Source organism: Labrus mixtus, chromosome 4 (assembly GCF_963584025.1).
Source record: "Labrus mixtus chromosome 4, fLabMix1.1, whole genome shotgun sequence".
Taxonomy (NCBI): Eukaryota; Metazoa; Chordata; class Actinopteri; order Labriformes; family Labridae; genus Labrus; species Labrus mixtus.
The window spans coordinates 10,180,678-10,198,536 of record NC_083615.1 but is presented as its reverse complement, the minus strand read 5'-3'; the positions used below and the strand labels follow the sequence as shown (position 1 = coordinate 10,198,536).

The 17,859-nt window shown below is 40.1% G+C and overlaps 1 protein-coding gene across 1 annotated transcript; it reads right to left on the bottom strand.

Annotated features, from left to right (window-relative positions):
- Window positions 1-45: 45 nt before the first annotated feature.
- On the bottom strand, window positions 46-17,709 carry LOC132972746 (periphilin-1). The gene is made up of 10 exons (XM_061035805.1): window positions 17,555-17,709; window positions 17,038-17,103; window positions 15,834-15,907; window positions 15,501-15,731; window positions 14,959-15,020; window positions 12,579-12,641; window positions 11,736-11,893; window positions 8,007-8,410; window positions 7,441-7,575; window positions 46-1,243 (listed from the first exon to the last, which is right to left on the bottom strand). The coding sequence occupies exons 1-10, from the start codon at window positions 17,595-17,597 to the stop codon at window positions 1,022-1,024; spliced, it is 1,458 nt and encodes a 485-aa protein (XP_060891788.1). The 5' UTR covers window positions 17,598-17,709; the 3' UTR covers window positions 46-1,021.
- Between the last annotated feature and the right edge of the window lie 150 nt (window positions 17,710-17,859).

The following is a 17,859-nucleotide window of genomic DNA, read 5'->3' as shown; positions in this document are numbered from 1 at the left end:
GTGTTTAATGGATTTAAAAAAAAAAAAAAAAAAAGGAGAAACCACTTAACTTTGAAGGTTTGACATTTTATTTATAAAACTTTAATGAAACATCTACAATATAGTCACAAGCTGATTACAACTCAAAGGTAAGCAAAATAATGAGCAATAATATTTAATAAATGATCAGAATTTTCTAAAAGCAATAGTACTTAATGGAAAATATCAAATAGACGTGGAGCCTTCGATACTGGTTTAAATACTTATGTCAGAGAAGGTGTTACTTTCACTTATAGCTGCAACAAATACATATTCTAAAAGTAAAAAAAGACCACATAGCACTATGAACTTAGGGAAAGGGGATACGATAAAAGTGTATTCATTTTATTTGCAATATTTTGCTAGTGATCTTATCAGTAGGCCATACCATTAAGATAAAGTCTCTCAAGTAACTCATTTCAGTTTAAGAATCTCATAATAAGAATTGACAGTTTTCAACATGATTCACGGTAAGAAACAAAATACCGAAATGTGCATATGTTCAGTTTTCAAAGAAACCTGTAATTGTCATTCCTCGATAACAACACTTTAAGTAGTTTACCATAACAATATCCATTTCATTCCTACTCCTGTACATGTTTGTGATGTATTATATATTATTAAAGCTCCTCATTCTTACCGTATATTGTAATACTCCTTGAGAAACTTAGCAAAGGAAAATGAAAACCAATGCTCTTTTCATATACATGCTTTAAATTCTTCATTGAAATTCAACTTAGTGAAAGCACTGACAGGCATGACAAGTCACAAAGATGAATTGGTGTTAACTTGAGGAACCTTCCTTAAAGGTTAAATGCATCTCACGTTTCAGCAAATGGAAAAGTGCCAACACTTGATTACCTGTTTTTCTTATTATCATTTAAACATATTACTGATACCATAATTTGATTAAACAATATAATTCACATGAGAAACATTTAAATGCCTCAACCCTTTAGAAGATAAAGATAAGGAACAAGAAAGATTGTAGGACTCCATATTGTTATTTCAGTGTTTTGTGACCTGTGGCTTCTGATGAGGTGTCTGGTTGCTCTAATACCTCGTCAAGCTCCTTCACAAATTGTTTAAGGGAGTCCAGGCAGCGCTGTTTGATCTCCAACAGGTTCTTATCCAGTGGATCCTGCAGCATATTATCCAAACTGGGCTCCTTGTCCACCAACATCTTCACCACTGTGCGGAATGTCTCACAGTCCTGCCTGTAATGCTGAACATAAAACAATCACATCAGGAATGTCAATATTCAGAATGGGACTGTGGAGTAAATATAAAGTAGAGATACAGAGCAGGACACTTTATTGGAGGCTCTTTCTTCTGATACATTTAACTGAATTTGTTGCAAACACTGGACGTAACATTGTATTCTGAATAAACTGTTAAATAAATGCAAAATACTGAACTAACCTCAAAGATAAGTGAGCAGCTTTTTCTGACAGTTCTGACACCCAACCGTGAACTTAATGGCCCAAGTTCTTCGAAATTGGTGTTTTCCATTTAACAGGTGTGCAAAAATGTGCACGTGACCCTATTCAAGTGCATGTCTCCCTGTAACAAAGGGGACATGAGGTGTCAAGAGTATGTTACTTGTGCTATAGCATTCTTTCACACCGTCTTGTAACAGGCTCTCACATCCCTCTTGGATTTTTACTGCTGACCCAAAACGGCTGTTAAGTTCTTTATTATAGTCCCAGGTGCAAGCCCACAACATCTTTATCACCTGGGGGGGGGGGGGGGCTAAAAAGTGAGGCAGTGTAACAGCCAAGTCTGTGACATTAGAATCCGCCAAGGTTGAGTGTAGAGCCCAGATCAAGACTACACCCTTATTAAAAGTCACTGGGGTGGACTAAAAACTTTTCTATTAGTCTTTAACAACTATCAAATCTAGTACCGTGATAGGACTCTAGGATACCTCGCTCCTTCCAAAAACATAACTTCAACACACAGTATATTTAAATAAATTGATTATTTCTGGATTTGAGGATAATATAACAAGAGTGAGGTCTTTTACCTGCTCTTTTGTGAAGTGTCTGGAGATGATATTTTGTTATTAGATTGATTGATATACTTCATCTTGTTTTTTTTTTAAATCACTCCGCATACATTTTCCTCAAGTCTCAGGAGACATGGATGCTTCTTAGCTATGAGGTTTTTGATTGTTGGAGAAAATTAATTGCAACTATCTCATCAAAAGTTATCAGTCTGTAAAATGAAATACAACACAGACGGTCTGCTTTGGTGACTTTAAAGGAAAATACTGCCTGTCAACTTAGATCAGCGACCAGTCTTGAGGAGAATGTGAGGTTAACCGGTTAAACGGCTTTATTCCAGGCCTCTGTCAGTTAAGGGGATATTTAAAACCACAACTGCTGTATCTTTGCCTAGATACATATTACATAATATGTATTTAGGCTAACTCATATTTGTGTATCCATCAATTTGAACAGTGATCACAAGAGTTTTTCTGTATAAACCATTACATCCCTGTCACAAGACTGAATTGTACTTGATGAGAATTTTATAGTTTCCTGGAAGGGAAGTTTCTTCAACGTATGATTTACAGAAGTACATCACTGAGAGAATGGAAGGAAACCCGGTGTACCACTGGGATTCTACACTACATAAAAAGGACAACAAAAACTTTGCCACGGTCATTTTCAGGATGAACTTTTCTTTGAAATTCTGGGAGGAAGCTTGGCTGGGTTGGTGCTTTGAATACAGAAAAGGTCAAGAAATAAAAATAATACAACAAAACAGCATTGAACAATAATGATGGCAATGATTTGTCTCATGGGAAAAACTCACAAAAGGTCCAACGGACTGCTTCGGATATGCTCCTGACCTGGCTGTTCACGTATGAACCTCGCAGCAGGAGACTATACCTGTCAGACGGGAGGGGGGTGTGTGGGGAGTCCCCTATACGACGCCATAATGACAATATTTGCCTTAATATCAATGCTACGTGTAGTTCAACAGAATCACATTATCAACAAAAGAGCAGAGAACAACACACTGACGAACAGAAAACGTGATGCAGCAGTTTAATTACGTGCACAGATATCGTACCGGGCGCGTGCACACCCTCTATGCACTGACTCCAGTCACTGGATATAAATGTAAACACCCTTTCCTAATGGCTCAAGGTGAATTCTCCGGAGAATATCCTGTGGCGTTCTCAACATCAGCTCACTCGGACTTGCTGCAGAAAAAATACTAGGGGGCAGGCAGGGGAAACTGCGGGTGAAGTCCGAGTGAAAAATGTGGCTGTTTGCATTCACACATACAGCTCAGCCTGGAAATATCAGGAGTTTTCTGCAAGTGTGAAAGCACTATAAGATAAGTAGAAGAAATTCCAGATGCAGAATTGATTAGATGAGTCAGACTTAGACCAAATAAGACTAAATGAGGTTACGTGAACTTAATACACTAAAGAGAAACTTTGTGAGGAAACATGAAAAAATGGAATACGTTAAGCTACTACATCATTTCAATCCCTTTTTTTTCTTTTTTTTTTTTTACATTTAATGTAATTTCTCTCTCTCTCCTTGGTGAAGATAGTTGATCTGTTCATTTTCTCCTTCCTAACCCACATTCTGTGCAACAGCACATGAATTGGGAAAAATATTCGCTCTAGTTACAGAGAAGAATTATCAAATGATTCAGATTGGGCAGAATTCACTATTGAGAATCTTTTTTAGTAATATTGTTGTTGTATCAAAACATTTATTCCTGCACACAAGAAAGTCAAGTCACGTCACTTACAACAGGAATATCCCAGACTGTGGGAGATGTTTGGACTCAGTTGATGATTTAATGTCTGCAGATCATGTCAAGCGAATTTGCGGCCCCACATAATGACAGCCTTCAGCCCTGACCACAAGGAAGTGAGAGACACACACACACACACACACAACACACGTGTGGCCAGCAAAGCACAGGGCCGACTTCATTCAACACACACAGGTTTGCGTCAGTCTGCATGCTTTGTGAGCTGTACATTCACAGGCAACTTTGAACCCTTTTAATATCATCATACTACACAACCAAGATTTTCTGTGGACTTCCACCTGGCTATCTCTTATGTGCAGATTTCTTTCTTTGATAACGTTTTTTTTTGGCGAGTGAGAATTATTCAAGCGGGGCAAAATTGCTTCCAGGCTTCAGATGTGAGAGGAAACATTGGCTAAATGAGAAACACACCCGTGTGGTGTATGTCCCACAAAGCATGTGCACCTCTAATCACTTAGGCTTGATTATGTTTGCCATCTTTTCAAACTTAACCACCCAGAGCCGCTCCCAAGCTTCAGCCTACGGTGACTATATTTTCACTTAAGTATATCATATATGAGCACTTTAAACACTTAAAATCCTCAAAAAGGATCTGGATACAGTTGGAAAAATGATCTTGTTATGAACTCAAATTAAAAGGTTTCCCTAAATTACACAGTGAGCAATCTGTTGGTAACAAGCACATGACCATGCATACATTTGTGTGAGATGGAGAGCATCACTCCACGCTTATTACTCCACTTAATAATTGCAAAGCAAAATAAAAAAGCCTGCTATTTTCTGTGAAAACTACTCCCATGTTACTCAAACAGGAAGTGTGCTTTTGACCTGAGCATGCGGTAAATGTTGTTCGAAAAGGTTGCAGGGAGGTTTTTGTTCCTGTTTTGGACTTGGCCATGAGCTGATCTTCAAGTCTGATAGTAAGGGGCCACACAGGACGGGACCCCAACAGAGACTGGGGACTCGGGACCTAAAGGAGGAGCCGTTTAAAAGGTGGGCTCCTGCCAAAATCTGATGTTTGTGGAGGTCCGTATTGTGAACACACTGACAGGAGTGTTCACTGGGATACCAGGTGGGGGTTGGGAAAGTGTAGCATTGAGTGGGTTTATACATAAGGCACTCACATGGGCGTTTAGTGAGGCTCTGTTCAAATGAGCGCTGATGCAGGCAGGGGTCCTGCATAATAAGGGAAGTAGGGTAATGACTAGAGGGCTGGTACACATTAGGGGATATTAAAAGAGCCATTTTAATCACTCGAGCTGCAAAGCGGACCTCTCAATGGAGGGGCTAATGCATGAAATGGATATGTTTCATTTGTGCTGATTGAAATGATGAATGGACTTCTCTGAAAATCAATCCAAGGCACTTAGCTAAGTTTTCAATGGACATTTTCAGAGTTGTTTTTATTTCACATGCTCAGATTTGCTCTGTGATTGGCCTCCAAGAATGATTAATAGCTCTATTGGTATTGTGGTAAGTATAGTGATGATAGTTTACAAAACAACTGCACGCTTGTTATCAGAGCCTTAAAATTAGATTTAACGTTGTGAAACATTGTTTGGCACGCAGCGTGAAGGTTTTCAATTTCATGTTTTTAACCTGAAACACCCACAGAAAATATGCATAACAATAGGATTTGAGTAAAAATACACTGAGCTATGCTGGCATGTCAAATCCATTTCTGACTGACCGCCCAGTCCAACACTAATATGGTTATAAAGATTTTTGCTGGGTAGAAAAATAGCCCAGTTGGGAAAACCAATAAGGACGGATAGGTTTATTTGTGTGTATGCTACATGCTTGTTTTGCACTAACTGATATGGATTGGACCTGTTCCTCTACACAGGTTTATGGAGGTCTAAGATGAAGCTCTACCCATGAACTGTATCCCCAGTTTGGCAATCTACAGCAGCAATGGATTATTGTGTGTTTAACTGAGCCCGGGGCAGATGTTACAGTAAAGACAGAGACAAGGTTTCTGCCTCTCACCATGTCTGCAGGAGCAGTAGGAAACGGCAGGGTAAGCATGTGTGAGCGAATGCCAAGAGACGTACCACACTGTGGGTGGGCCGCCTGCATCCTGCAGGGCAATTCCTGCCCTGTTTTAACGGGAACAGATAAGTGGTACTGTAGTGCGGAGGGATGATGGGGAAGGAAGAAAGTGGAACTCCAAATAGCAGACCACAAGAGGCATCACAACCTCGGGTGTTAAGGACTTTTCTGCTGACTTATCCTCCTTCTCTTCATCAATAAAATGCTTCTTAAATATTAGGTGCAGCAAGCCGAGGCGCATTATACAACTTTTACATCAACCCCTTGACTATCTGCCAAATCCTGGAGCTGGTGTAAAACCGTTGTCTTTAATGGCTGTCGCACTTTGAGATTAGGGTATACAGCCCACACATGTAATGTCAGGCTGTAATACAACAAGATGAAACCATAAAGAACTGATCCCAGCTGCAGTTTACAAAACAAGATATTTATATATCTGTAAAAAGTCACATTAAAGGACGGTTGTGGTGGGGCGCTGGTGGCGCAGTGGTTAGTGTGCGCGCCCCATGTATGGAGGCTGTCGTCTCAAGCGGGCGGCCCGGGTTCACATCCCACCTGTGGCTTCTTTCCCGCATGTCATTCCCCACTCTCTCTCCCTGATTTCTGATTCTATCCACTGTCCTATCTCTCCATTAAAAAGCCCAAAAATAAATCTTTTAAAAAAAAAAAAAAGGACGGTTGTGGCTCAGCTGGTACAGTCGGTCATCACTCATCCGAGAGGTCGGGGGTTCGATCCCCAGCTTCTGCAGCCACATGCCAGATGTGTCCTTGGGCAAGACACTTAAGACCAAGTTGCTTCGTCGGTGGAGTGTGAATGTGTATAAATGTGATGAATTACTTCTGATGGTCACTTTACATATAGCAGCCTCTGACATCAGTGTGTGAATGGATATGAATGAGTAGGTGTGACCTGCGGTGTAAAAAGCGCTTCGAGTAGTCAGAAGGCTAGAAAAGTGACAAACACTTGTCTTTTTACCATTCAAGAAAAATGAAGCCAAAAGCTTGACTGAATGTGTCTTTTGTAATACTTTAGGGCCTCTAAGACTCTTTTACATCTGTACCTACATATGTCCTGTGTAACCTTGACTTGAGATATTAAAGGTTATAAGGGGCGAGTATAAGAATCAATCTTAACTCAGCTTCAAGTAAGTTCCAGAGACTTAACAATAACAATAAATAACAAAATTAAAAAAACATCCTTGAGGAGTTTTTTTTGTCTCATGTCTTGGATTTTTCAAAATGTCATCAAAGTACATTCAATCTAGATGGAATAAAGATGATTATGTCTATGCTGTGGATTAAATGTCTCTTTATGAAAACAAGAACAACAGGTTGTCTTGTTTTAGGTTGCAAAATGTTAATAAAGTGTTAGAAAATTGAGATGATAGAAATCAGTTTACATGTTGCTGATTAGAAAAAAGCTTATTGCAATATTTGGAGGAATAACCAAACGAGAAAGGTTCAGGTCTAACCCAGAGAGTGAAGAAAAGTGCTTGTATAGCTTAAGCAACAAAGAGTCGAGAGCTTTCACAGAAGTAAGGTCATTCATGGAGCAAGTCTTACTACCTTCTCAATTTCCAGAGCCTTGGTCTTAATGGCCTGCATACGGCGAGCCTTGAAGTCCTCGTCTAGTGTCGGTTTTGGCTCCACGCTTGCAGCCACCACCTCCTCCGTCTCCGCTGCAGATGCTGAAGGTTTTTCCTGGCAGGCCAAAGGTCAAGGGTTAGAGCTGAGGTCACCGAGTTTAGAAGCTGCTTCTGATTTCAAAGTGTTTCAAAAAAGTGAGACAACTCCACTCTCTTACGGGTGTTGAGTTCTTGTTTTCGTACATGTGTCGTTGTGCATGCCGCATGTCAACAGTCAACAGGAATGTGCTGCCTAATACAGTACAGCACTCTGATTGAAGGATCCTTACAGCCAAAGTGAAGGCTTGAATCATACTTTTACACATGCAGTTAAAGCAAACTTTGACTCCTGTTTTTTCCTCAATAACTACAAATAATGTACTTTTTTTTTTACTGTTATTTTTTAAAGTTGATTAGTTAGGTGCTCATAAAACAAAGTACATGTTACTGGATTATAATCTATTTGTAGTTTTTCTCCTTGCCGTGTGTACTCAAATTGAAACTCACATTCAATTCTGCTTTCACTTTTGAAGACCCTGAGATTGGCAAAGTCTCCTCCTCACAGCTCTTGGAAGAGCTTGTGCTGCTTGGAGCGTTTGTACTGCTTGGAGGGTGGCTGTTTGGAGGGTGGCTGCTTGGAGGGTGGCTGTTTGGAGGGTGGCTGCTTGAAGGGTGGCTGTTTGGAGGGTGGCTGCTTGAAGGGTGGCTGTTTGGAGGGTGGCTGCTTGAAGGGTGGCTGTTTGGAGGGTGGCTGCTTGAAGGGTGACTGCTTGGAGGGTGACTGCTTAGAGGGTGACTGCTTGGAGGGTGGCTGCTTGGAGGGTGGCTGCTTGGAGGGTGGCTGCTTGGAGGGTGGCTGCTTGGAGGGTGGCTGCTTGGAGGGTGGCTGCTTGTCCCCGCACTGAGTTTGTCTATGGAGAAAGATTCATGACAGACAAATGGAAATGTTAAGAGCAGTGGACAGAAAAACACATTATCATCGTCATATGATGACTCTAAATAAAAAGTTCAGACTATGGGGAGTCAACTATAAAGAGCGCTTGATATAAAGAATAAAAAACGGGTGACGACAGCATTCTTTTATTGAATTTTTCTCTGTACTAAAAGAAACCCTGGGGGAGCACCCCGGTGGGTCAGTGGTTCCGGGACGCGTGCCGAGTTCACTGCAGCATCCTTGATCGAATGTGGATAGGGATCTTTGTTGTTTTTTAGTTCCCTCTCTGTAGACATGAGCCTTGGCTCTGTCCACTGACTAATAACTGTCTTATATCTGCAAAATACCACAAATAATATATTTTTAAATACCCAGGGGAACAATAACTTTCTCCTGTTAGGGATGAAACACTCTCACTTAACATCATGTACAATTGCAAAACCTCGACATTCTGAAGCAGCAGAGAGAATAAATCAGTTTTATTTGATATTCCCTTGTTGCATCCTCCCACACAATGCTGGTGGAGAAGTTCAGCTGTGCCTTAATTGAAATATTGTTCTCGGCTGGCTCCAGTGTGTCTAGGAAAAAACAAATATGGCCAAGCTGTTTGTTTTTGCAGAAGAAGTCCTCCATAGTCATCAGAAGGAGCCAAGGTAAAGCCGCAATTTTAATTTGAGTCCCTCAGCAGGAGAATAGAGTCCCAAAGTGGACCTAAAGTGGGGTCTCCAGGACCCCACAAGGTCTGATTTAAGGTGAGGTACATAAGGAAAATCACCAAGCTGCAAGGGAGAGAGAGAAGGTCGCCTGAGGTGATACGTCCATGTCTTAAAAATAATTCCAATTCTAAGTAAGATTAAAAATGCTATCTTCACTTCCATCACAGTCTTCTTCTTAATCCTTGTAAGAAGCAATGTGGGAAACTAACATATTAAAATGTGATTTCTGTTTTTACCATTGAAATACAACCTCCCCTCAAACAGGGACTTTTCAGCAGGTAAATAATGCCCCTATAATGTAATCTAGACTCTGTGGTGGTAACCTACTGAGGTCCTCAAAGGTTCCTCTAAAGGTTCCTGGGTACAGTTCCAGTAGTGGAAATGTGGCAAAAGAAATAAAAGGTTCCAAAATGAGGCTGGGGGTAGCCAAGACATCTTATTTGTTTAGACTAAAAGGTGGTCAAAATGTCCAATACATCCATACATTTAATTACAACGTGCTTTAAAACGACACAATCTCAGCTATTTTTTCAGTGTCTTCTCAACAGAATCGATAAGTACCAAATCACATATAGAGTCATATTTTCAAACCAAAGCTAACACAAGTGAAAGAGAGAGAGAGCAGCGAAGAGCTGGATTTAGTGAAGGCTGAAGCCACACTTCATACTGATATTTCAGAGGGGATATTATAATTCTGGTCATTACTTTAATTTACCCTACTTGTAGTTATTATCATTACTATAAACAGAATGTCAAATGTTGGAATGAGTTGATTTACATTTTTTGTACCAGCTTTGTTTGCAGGGCAGTAATAAAAATAGAAAGACAATTACTCTATTTCGGGTCACAGGAGGTCATGTTTTGTTGCTGTGGTATCGTGACATCTCTAGTTCAGCATGTCTAAAACATTACAGCAGAAAAGTTACCTGAGTAAAAGTGAACATGTTTTCTGATTATTCATGCTAAGTTTTCTCTTAGCAGCCTGGTTACTTTAATATATTAAAGTTATACTGTATATGTATATGTAGTCATATTTACATATATTTCATATTTAACACACTGTGTTTGCAACACCAGGAAAAGTGCCAGCTAAGAAACTTCCCATACCTTTAGTTCTAAGCCATAGAGGTGGCGGGCCCAGTTGGAAGCTGCCCCCATGCTACTCACTAATAAAAGTCATCATTGATCAAGATATGTGAAAGAGACATTGTACACAGCTTCTGTGTCCATGAAAAAAAAAAAAAAACTCTTATACGTCCTCACTAAAACCCCTACATTCTTGTACTTTGCCTTGTTGACCTAATTAGTATACCAGATGGGTTTGGAGGTGTGCTGTACAACTGTTCTGAGATTTATTGCATCTTCAAAGGGTGGTGAAACAAGGAGCTAAGCTTTTAACACATTCATTCGTTAATGCATCTTAGCTTGCTTTACCTCAGACTCATAACAATGCTCATGTCGGATAACTTCAAATAAAAAGTTAATTAATGAGTTTCATTAGCTCAGTATTGATATTAAAGCCCGAAAATGTAACAAAAGAAGGCGTGTAAAATAAAGGACCCAAAGCAAAGTGGCTTTGAAGACATCGTTAAGTGAGTGCACGACCCGCTGAAGGAAGGACTGGCTTTTGAATCCAAAGCCAAACCACCCCAATAAACCAAGGGTATCTTTTTCCCAGCCTCTAAAAGTGTGTATGATGCTAGGGTAATTAACATTTTAACGCGTTGCAGCACACCTTGACCCTTCACACTGCACACCAACTCTGAAAACAGATGCTTCACCTGGAATGGTATAAAGCCTTCAGACTTTACCATTATGCATATAAAGAATCTCACTGATGTTGACCTCACACGCCCAGTTTAACAGCTGGAAGAACAAATACTGTATTAGATTGACATGGCTAACTCAGATTTTGCATTCTGACAGGAATAAAATATTGTAAGATGGTGTGTAGGTATTGAATGTCATATAGTTCACACAGGCAGCAGCGCAGACTGCTAAGCCCAGAACTGATCGTTTTTCACAGCAGATTTTCAAAGTAAAAGTATACTGGATATGGGAAATAGAGACAGGTTTGACCCTTTGTCCTCCTCTTTCATGATACAGTGTTATGAACGACGATTGATCTCCTGTTAGCTTGTTCGAAATTGAAAAAGTTAAATCATGATAGGATGGTAGAACTATCAGTGATATTTATGAGGTGTAAAAGTGTGGAAGAGACTCATATCTGCCATGTGACTTTTGGTGATGTTGCCTATACATGCACTGTCCACTAAATCAACTGGCACTGTTGCATTGAAGATAGCACCAAGCAGTGTTGTTCTCCCATTAAACCACAGAGTCATTACTGAGATTAATGAACAGGTTTGGACAAATGTACCCCACAAGCATGTTTTGTAAAAAAAAACCAACTTAAATAATCTCCAGAAAAAGCACAGCAGAGTGTTTTGTGTTTCTGCTTGTCTGGAAGAACTAACACTAACCCTTTCATTTTTTTTACCCGATCGTTGTGCAAGATTGTACCAGAGTCTTTTGTAAATCTGCAAACCTGATTTGTTTGGGATCTATAGAGGACTAAACACATACGTCTGTGGGTGTAGCTTTTGTCTCTGTCTGGGGAGAAGCTCCTGCTGCGGCTGTTTGATCCAGAGCGGACTGGTGGCTGGGCGGCTTCCCTCCTTGAAGGAGACCGGTCCCGTTTCCCTCCTACAGGCGGAGAGTTCCTGTAGTCACCATGGTCTTCTCTATGGAAATAAGGGACATGAGAAGTTTAAAAACTAAACTACAGTATACTGTAGAACTATAAAAATAACTTTAGACTCTGTGCAGCAAAATATTGTGTAGTATATTAATGACAAAACACATAAAACCGATAAAAAGACATTATAAGGGGGCTGTTCTTGAAACAAGGGTTTGAAAAGTAGCCATGGGAATTTATACTTTTAAAGGAATGTCCCCTGAAATAAAGGATTAGCTTATATGAAAACTGGACTTTCCTAATGAGCAAAATGAAATCTTTAGAGTTCCGGGTAGCCTAACGGTTATGTCGCACGCCTTATGTATCTATTTGCTAAAGTCCTCATTGTTGCGGCGGTGGATTTCAATCCGACCTCAGCCCTTTGCTGCATGTCATCACCCACTCTCTCCTTCCAGCATGTCATGTCTCTCCTCAGCTGTCCTATCTAATAAAAGGCAAAATGCCCAGAAAATAACTTAAATAAAACACAAGAAAATAAGACCTTAAGCTGTGTGACAAACACATAATGTCAAATATCTAATGGAGAACATGCACATTGGGCATATCTTTCTCTCAGAAATATTTAAGAGTGGAAGAAAAGTGTTGTTTAAAAAAATGGTCTGAAGTTAGACCTGCCAAGAGAGATGGTGAGTGGTTAAAAGAATGCTGGTAAACCACGTGGATATACTGACCTGTGAGGAGGACCGGATCCTCGACCTTTCTTACCAAAGTATGGTCGCGCTCTGCCACTGTTTCTGAAAAACATTTTTAAAAAGATACAGACTCAAAAATACAGAAAATGAATGACAAGAAACGCTGTTTTTCAAACAAACGTCCTAGCAAAATGTGATCAACAAATCAAGAATATGCTATTCAAATGCGTAACTCTTGTCATCACTGCTTTGAGAAAAAAAAGTTGTGACTGAGTGAATCTTGATATATGAAGGAAGAGCATATATTGGAACTCGGTGGGACAGAAGCAATCTTTCACGTTGGCACATTCAACATACTATGGCTGAAAGTTTGACAAATTTGGGCTGATCTCACTACTGTGTGTGTGTGTGTTTGTGTAGATGGGAGACCCACGGTTAAACTTAACACGGAGCTGGAGTCACAAAGCACTGTCACTTAACCCGTCACACTGCACTGTTTTGCATGTAATGACCAATTTCCGACTTTTCATCCAACACGTGACCGGGCTGTTACAAGTACTGAAACGTCTTTGTTTGCTGCACCTCATTTTCTTTTTACAATTTTCCAGACCCCGAGCTTCCGTCAGAACAACAACCTTAAAGAGCCAGAGGTAAAAATGACCCAGAGGCACCTGGCTGTCACGACCTCTGACTGAACTCAAGCCACATCTCAAACAAAGAGCAGGTCTAACAAGGCCTCAAACGTTTACGACTCATGGTCTGTTTGAAGTAGCCAAGACTCAGCCTGCCTTTAGCCAATCACTGAACGCCATCCACAATAAAGATAACTTCAAAAAAGGTATGGATTAAAAAATTAAGATGCTCGCCTTAATAAGAACAAACAAAAGTTATAAATCAAGCATTTGTCAAATCTACAGTCAACCAGAAGAACACATTTGAAAGGCAATGCTTTATCACAGAGCCTGAAATAAACTGTGTGAAGTATTGTCTTGACTGACTTTCACTCTACTGAAAACAACACTAGGACATTGCCATCATTTGCTGAGTCATGTAGCCCAAAAATAGCCCAGAGTCTCAAGAGACAAAACAAACTAAGAATAACATCTATCTGTATATTTTGGACTCCTTTGCTGAAAAAAAAGGCCTGGCTGACTTGTTTGTCATCCAAATCAACTTCAACTTTACTTGTCCCCGAAGGGCAATTCTTTTTGCGGCACGGCATAACAGGACAGAAAAAAGGCTAAATACATTTAAAAAGCTAACAGGGTGAAATGTAAGAGGTACTGAATGTAGCCGAATTGGAGAAACAACAGTGATCTTTGACTGACGCTCTTAGCAGCTTCTATTACACACAGAACATAGTGAATAAACCGACTGGCTGTGTTTTAACAGGCAGGTCATTAAAATAAGACAGAAAATAATGTAGTGTGGTAAAGCTGTTATCCTTTTATAGAGAGAGAGGCAACTAACGTGGAGCTGTACATCAGTCAGGGAGTACAGTTCAATGTGTCAATTAGAATATCTTGTTCAGGCTGAAGCTTTCCCTTATGCTGCATTTCATCTCTGGGCTGACATCAACACTCAAAATAATTCTGGGGTATTATTACGTGGATGCATTGGGAAATAATACAGCACATACGGCCCATTGTGATGTACTGCAGGAAGGACAAAGGAGTCGCATCATGACATTTGTCGGTCAGAATATTTGAGATGTGTGTGGGTGTTAAACTGAAGAGGGAGTGGTCCAGCAGTTTTTCCTCTCAGGTTGGGGTGTAGGGGGTGCAGGGGGGGGGGGGGGGGTTGGGTTGTTGGGCTGAGTGAGTAGACACTAGTGCCCTTTGTCCCCCCTCTCTACCCTGGTATGACTTCTGGAGCCAGGGAGCCAGGGCCCTTAAACTGTTGGTATGTTTAAGTGGGCAGGGTGAGGAGAGCGTCTGTTCAATGGAGGATTTACAACTGCTGGATTTAGCAGCTCTAAATGAGGTTAACCACTCAAGATTAATTCAGAAGTATGTTTAATATCAATGAAAAACTTTTCCTTGGCTTATTTTTCACGGCTTCACTTTTTTTTTGCCATAGCAATTGAGAAAGCAAATATTTGTAATAGTAGATGTCACATTTTTACCTCTGGGAAGATTGGAGGACACATTTTTTAAAAAACAGTTGTTTCATAGCCGATGACCTTGAGCAACCCACACTTTGCTGAACATATAACATTTATAGATAGATACAACACAAAAATCATCAAATCTCTATCAAGCTAATGATGTTTAAAAATGTGAAACGCTGAACTCTGCCTCCACCTAGTGGCCATTCTTATGCATTACACAAATAATCTGGCAAAGCAACTGACGTCTAACTTCTAACTTGACGAGATTTATTTCATGAATTTAATAATAGAAGAATCATTATAAATTACCTTGAGGCTAACTGATGCCTCAGATCATCTCGGCCATAAGACTGTTGGGGGTATGGGCCTTCCTGAAATAAACAGAGACAGATACAAAAGTGAATGGCAACTTTCCAGTAAGGAAAATGCAGTTGCACAGTTGCCGACGTAATGTACAAATATTTCTGAACTTTAGACGGTGCTCTGTCTTTCACTGGCAGTGGCTTTTGAATAAAACATGATTGGAAATCAGAAGTTTTTTTTAAAGCTTCTGTACTGTTTGGTCACGCAAACAATGGATATTTTATTGTTTAAAAACACAAGGTATCAAAAAGTATTGAAGTATCAAAAAGTTTTACAACATTAACAAGCAAACAAACTGAACAGGTGATGCCAAGTTACGCTGCCATGCACCAGAAGAGTATAAAAGAATTCAGCTCTTTAACATCGATGTAAACAATGCAGGATGGAATAATTACTATTTAATAAATCAAATTAAAAGAGGATTCTTTTTGATCAGATAACAAGTTTTAGCATAAATAAAATAACAGTACATTCTAAACTTGTCTTACATTTCGGGGTGGAGGAGACTTTCTGCGAAAATTGTCAAAGTTGCCGTCATCATCATAGTATCGACGTTCGTTGGGTGGGTAACCACAATCATCCTGATATTGTCTTTCATCCTGGTAATTCCTACGACCACCATACCACTGGTCACCATCGTAGCCTCTCTCAAACTCGAACCCTGGCCGGGGCATTTGGCTCCTCTTGTCAACAATGTTGACAACTCTGTGGACTGTCACCTGAAATGAGAAGAACCCAACACTTAACCAAGTCTTCCTGCTCAAGGTTCAAGATGCTGAGTCAAACTAATGTATTATATGTCAAACATAATCCTCACTTACCTCTCTCGAATCCATTCCTGGAAATTGCTGTTCATAAGCCTCTCTAATTGAATGTCGGCCATGTCTGTATGCCACTACAAAATAAACAAAGCAGTGTATTGGTTAAAGTATGAGCACACACGGCTTCTGGTTCTAAAGTCACCAGCTGAACCAGAAAACTGAGAAGTCAAGTCAGTGTATCATTTAGAGGAAAAGTACCTCAATTCAATTCTGTTCAATTGTGGCAAGTCACAGTTTGGCGCTCGATCGTTCAAAATGTAGATTCTAACAAGACACTGCCACTAATTTTCAGGGTTCCCCTAAAATTCATACAACCAAATCAGGCCATGATGCTCAGTTGCCAGACTGGAGAGACATTCTGCAAGCCCACTGATAGGTGGATGAAGGGAGGTGTTATGTTGTGGTTTAGCATCTTTCTGACCACCTGTGATCTATGGTCGCATAGCCAACCCCCAAAATGAACATCAACCATGGCATTCTGTGAAAGCTAAATAGATACATGCTTTAGAGCAGTGGTTCACAACTGGTGGGTCGGGACTCAGAGGTGGGTCGCCGAGCCATTTTCAGTGGGCCGCGAAAGTGTGCCAGGAAAAAAAACTCGTTTAAAAAGAGCTTCACAGACTTCTTTAAACCATGTTTGTTTTTTTTTAGTTTCTTGCTTCCGTCACATGTTTTGTACCAACTGAGGTCCTAACTGCACAATTTGTCAGTAAATACATCTGATTGGTTGAAAAATATCATGTCATCAAAATGGGTCTCGTTTTTTCCACAGAGGAGGGTCCTGAGGCTAGACGAGTTGACAGCCACTGCTTTAGAGAACAATACGTAAACGCTGCAATGTATAACACACAGTGGCGTTAACCCACTATTCCAGCTAGAGAATCTTTAATATATATATATATATAATAATGAGGAAAAGAGAAAATAATAATAATAATAAAATAAATAATAACAATATGAGAAAAATAATAAGACAGTATAACAAACACAATATAATGATCCGCAGGTAGCGGCAGAGACTCAAATGGTCCAGAATTGGCAATTTTAGTCACTACAGTTGAGTAGGACAAAGCACTGACTGTGTCGTGGGCTCTAAATCGTGTATTTCACTATCTGCAGTCAAACATCTGACCGTATTGAAGGAAAAGTACATGTAACATTATCAAGCTTTTAAAACGTGCATGAATGTTGTTGTTCCACTTACTGTTGAAGGAGTGTCTGTGGAGTACAGTCTGGTGTACAAATGAATCCTCAGGAGAGAATAACAAACCTGTACAAGGGCAAAGATTAAAACCTTCGTAGTCCATATCAGCATTTATAAATACCAAACCCAACACAAATATTTAAAAAGAAAGCCCTGTAACACACACATGAACATGTCTACTACTTGCAAACCTACAAGTCTGAAATAACTTTATGATGGGGGGGGGGGGGGGGTGTCTTGTTTCTGACATGCAAAAATGTTGTATTAATTTCTTTATGCAAATATTAAGCTGTAAAGAAATGGGAGTGCAGTAAATGCAGTGCGGAAGTCTGCATGAGTGAGACCTCACAGGTTAAGACCACAGCCACCAAGTAGCAACAACTGACTGCGTTTTGCTCATGTTTGATGTTTAAATGTCTGATTATCCTGTAATCTGGTGCTGGCAACGTTGTAAGCAAATGTAGCGTAGCGATTTAAATTAGCATGCCAAATCAAAGTCGATAGAAAAATCACTCACCAAATAATGACTTCAATACCTCTGCTTTACCGCTAAAGGACATTTGTAGAACCAAATGTTTAAAAAAAAACACTCTAAACGTGTCACTCCTTTTACATATGCTGGTAAAACCAAAACAATCCGCGCTAAGCTAATACACCACTTCCTTCTTCCTTTTCTTCTTCTGCGTTGGGTTTTAAAGGCGGTTGTTAAACGGTGTTAGACGCATTATCGCCCCCTTGAGTTCAGATCGGAGCCGTTACTAATACTTCTGTCCAAACAATCTAGCATTGCATTTATGTGTCACACATCCCCCTGACCTCATC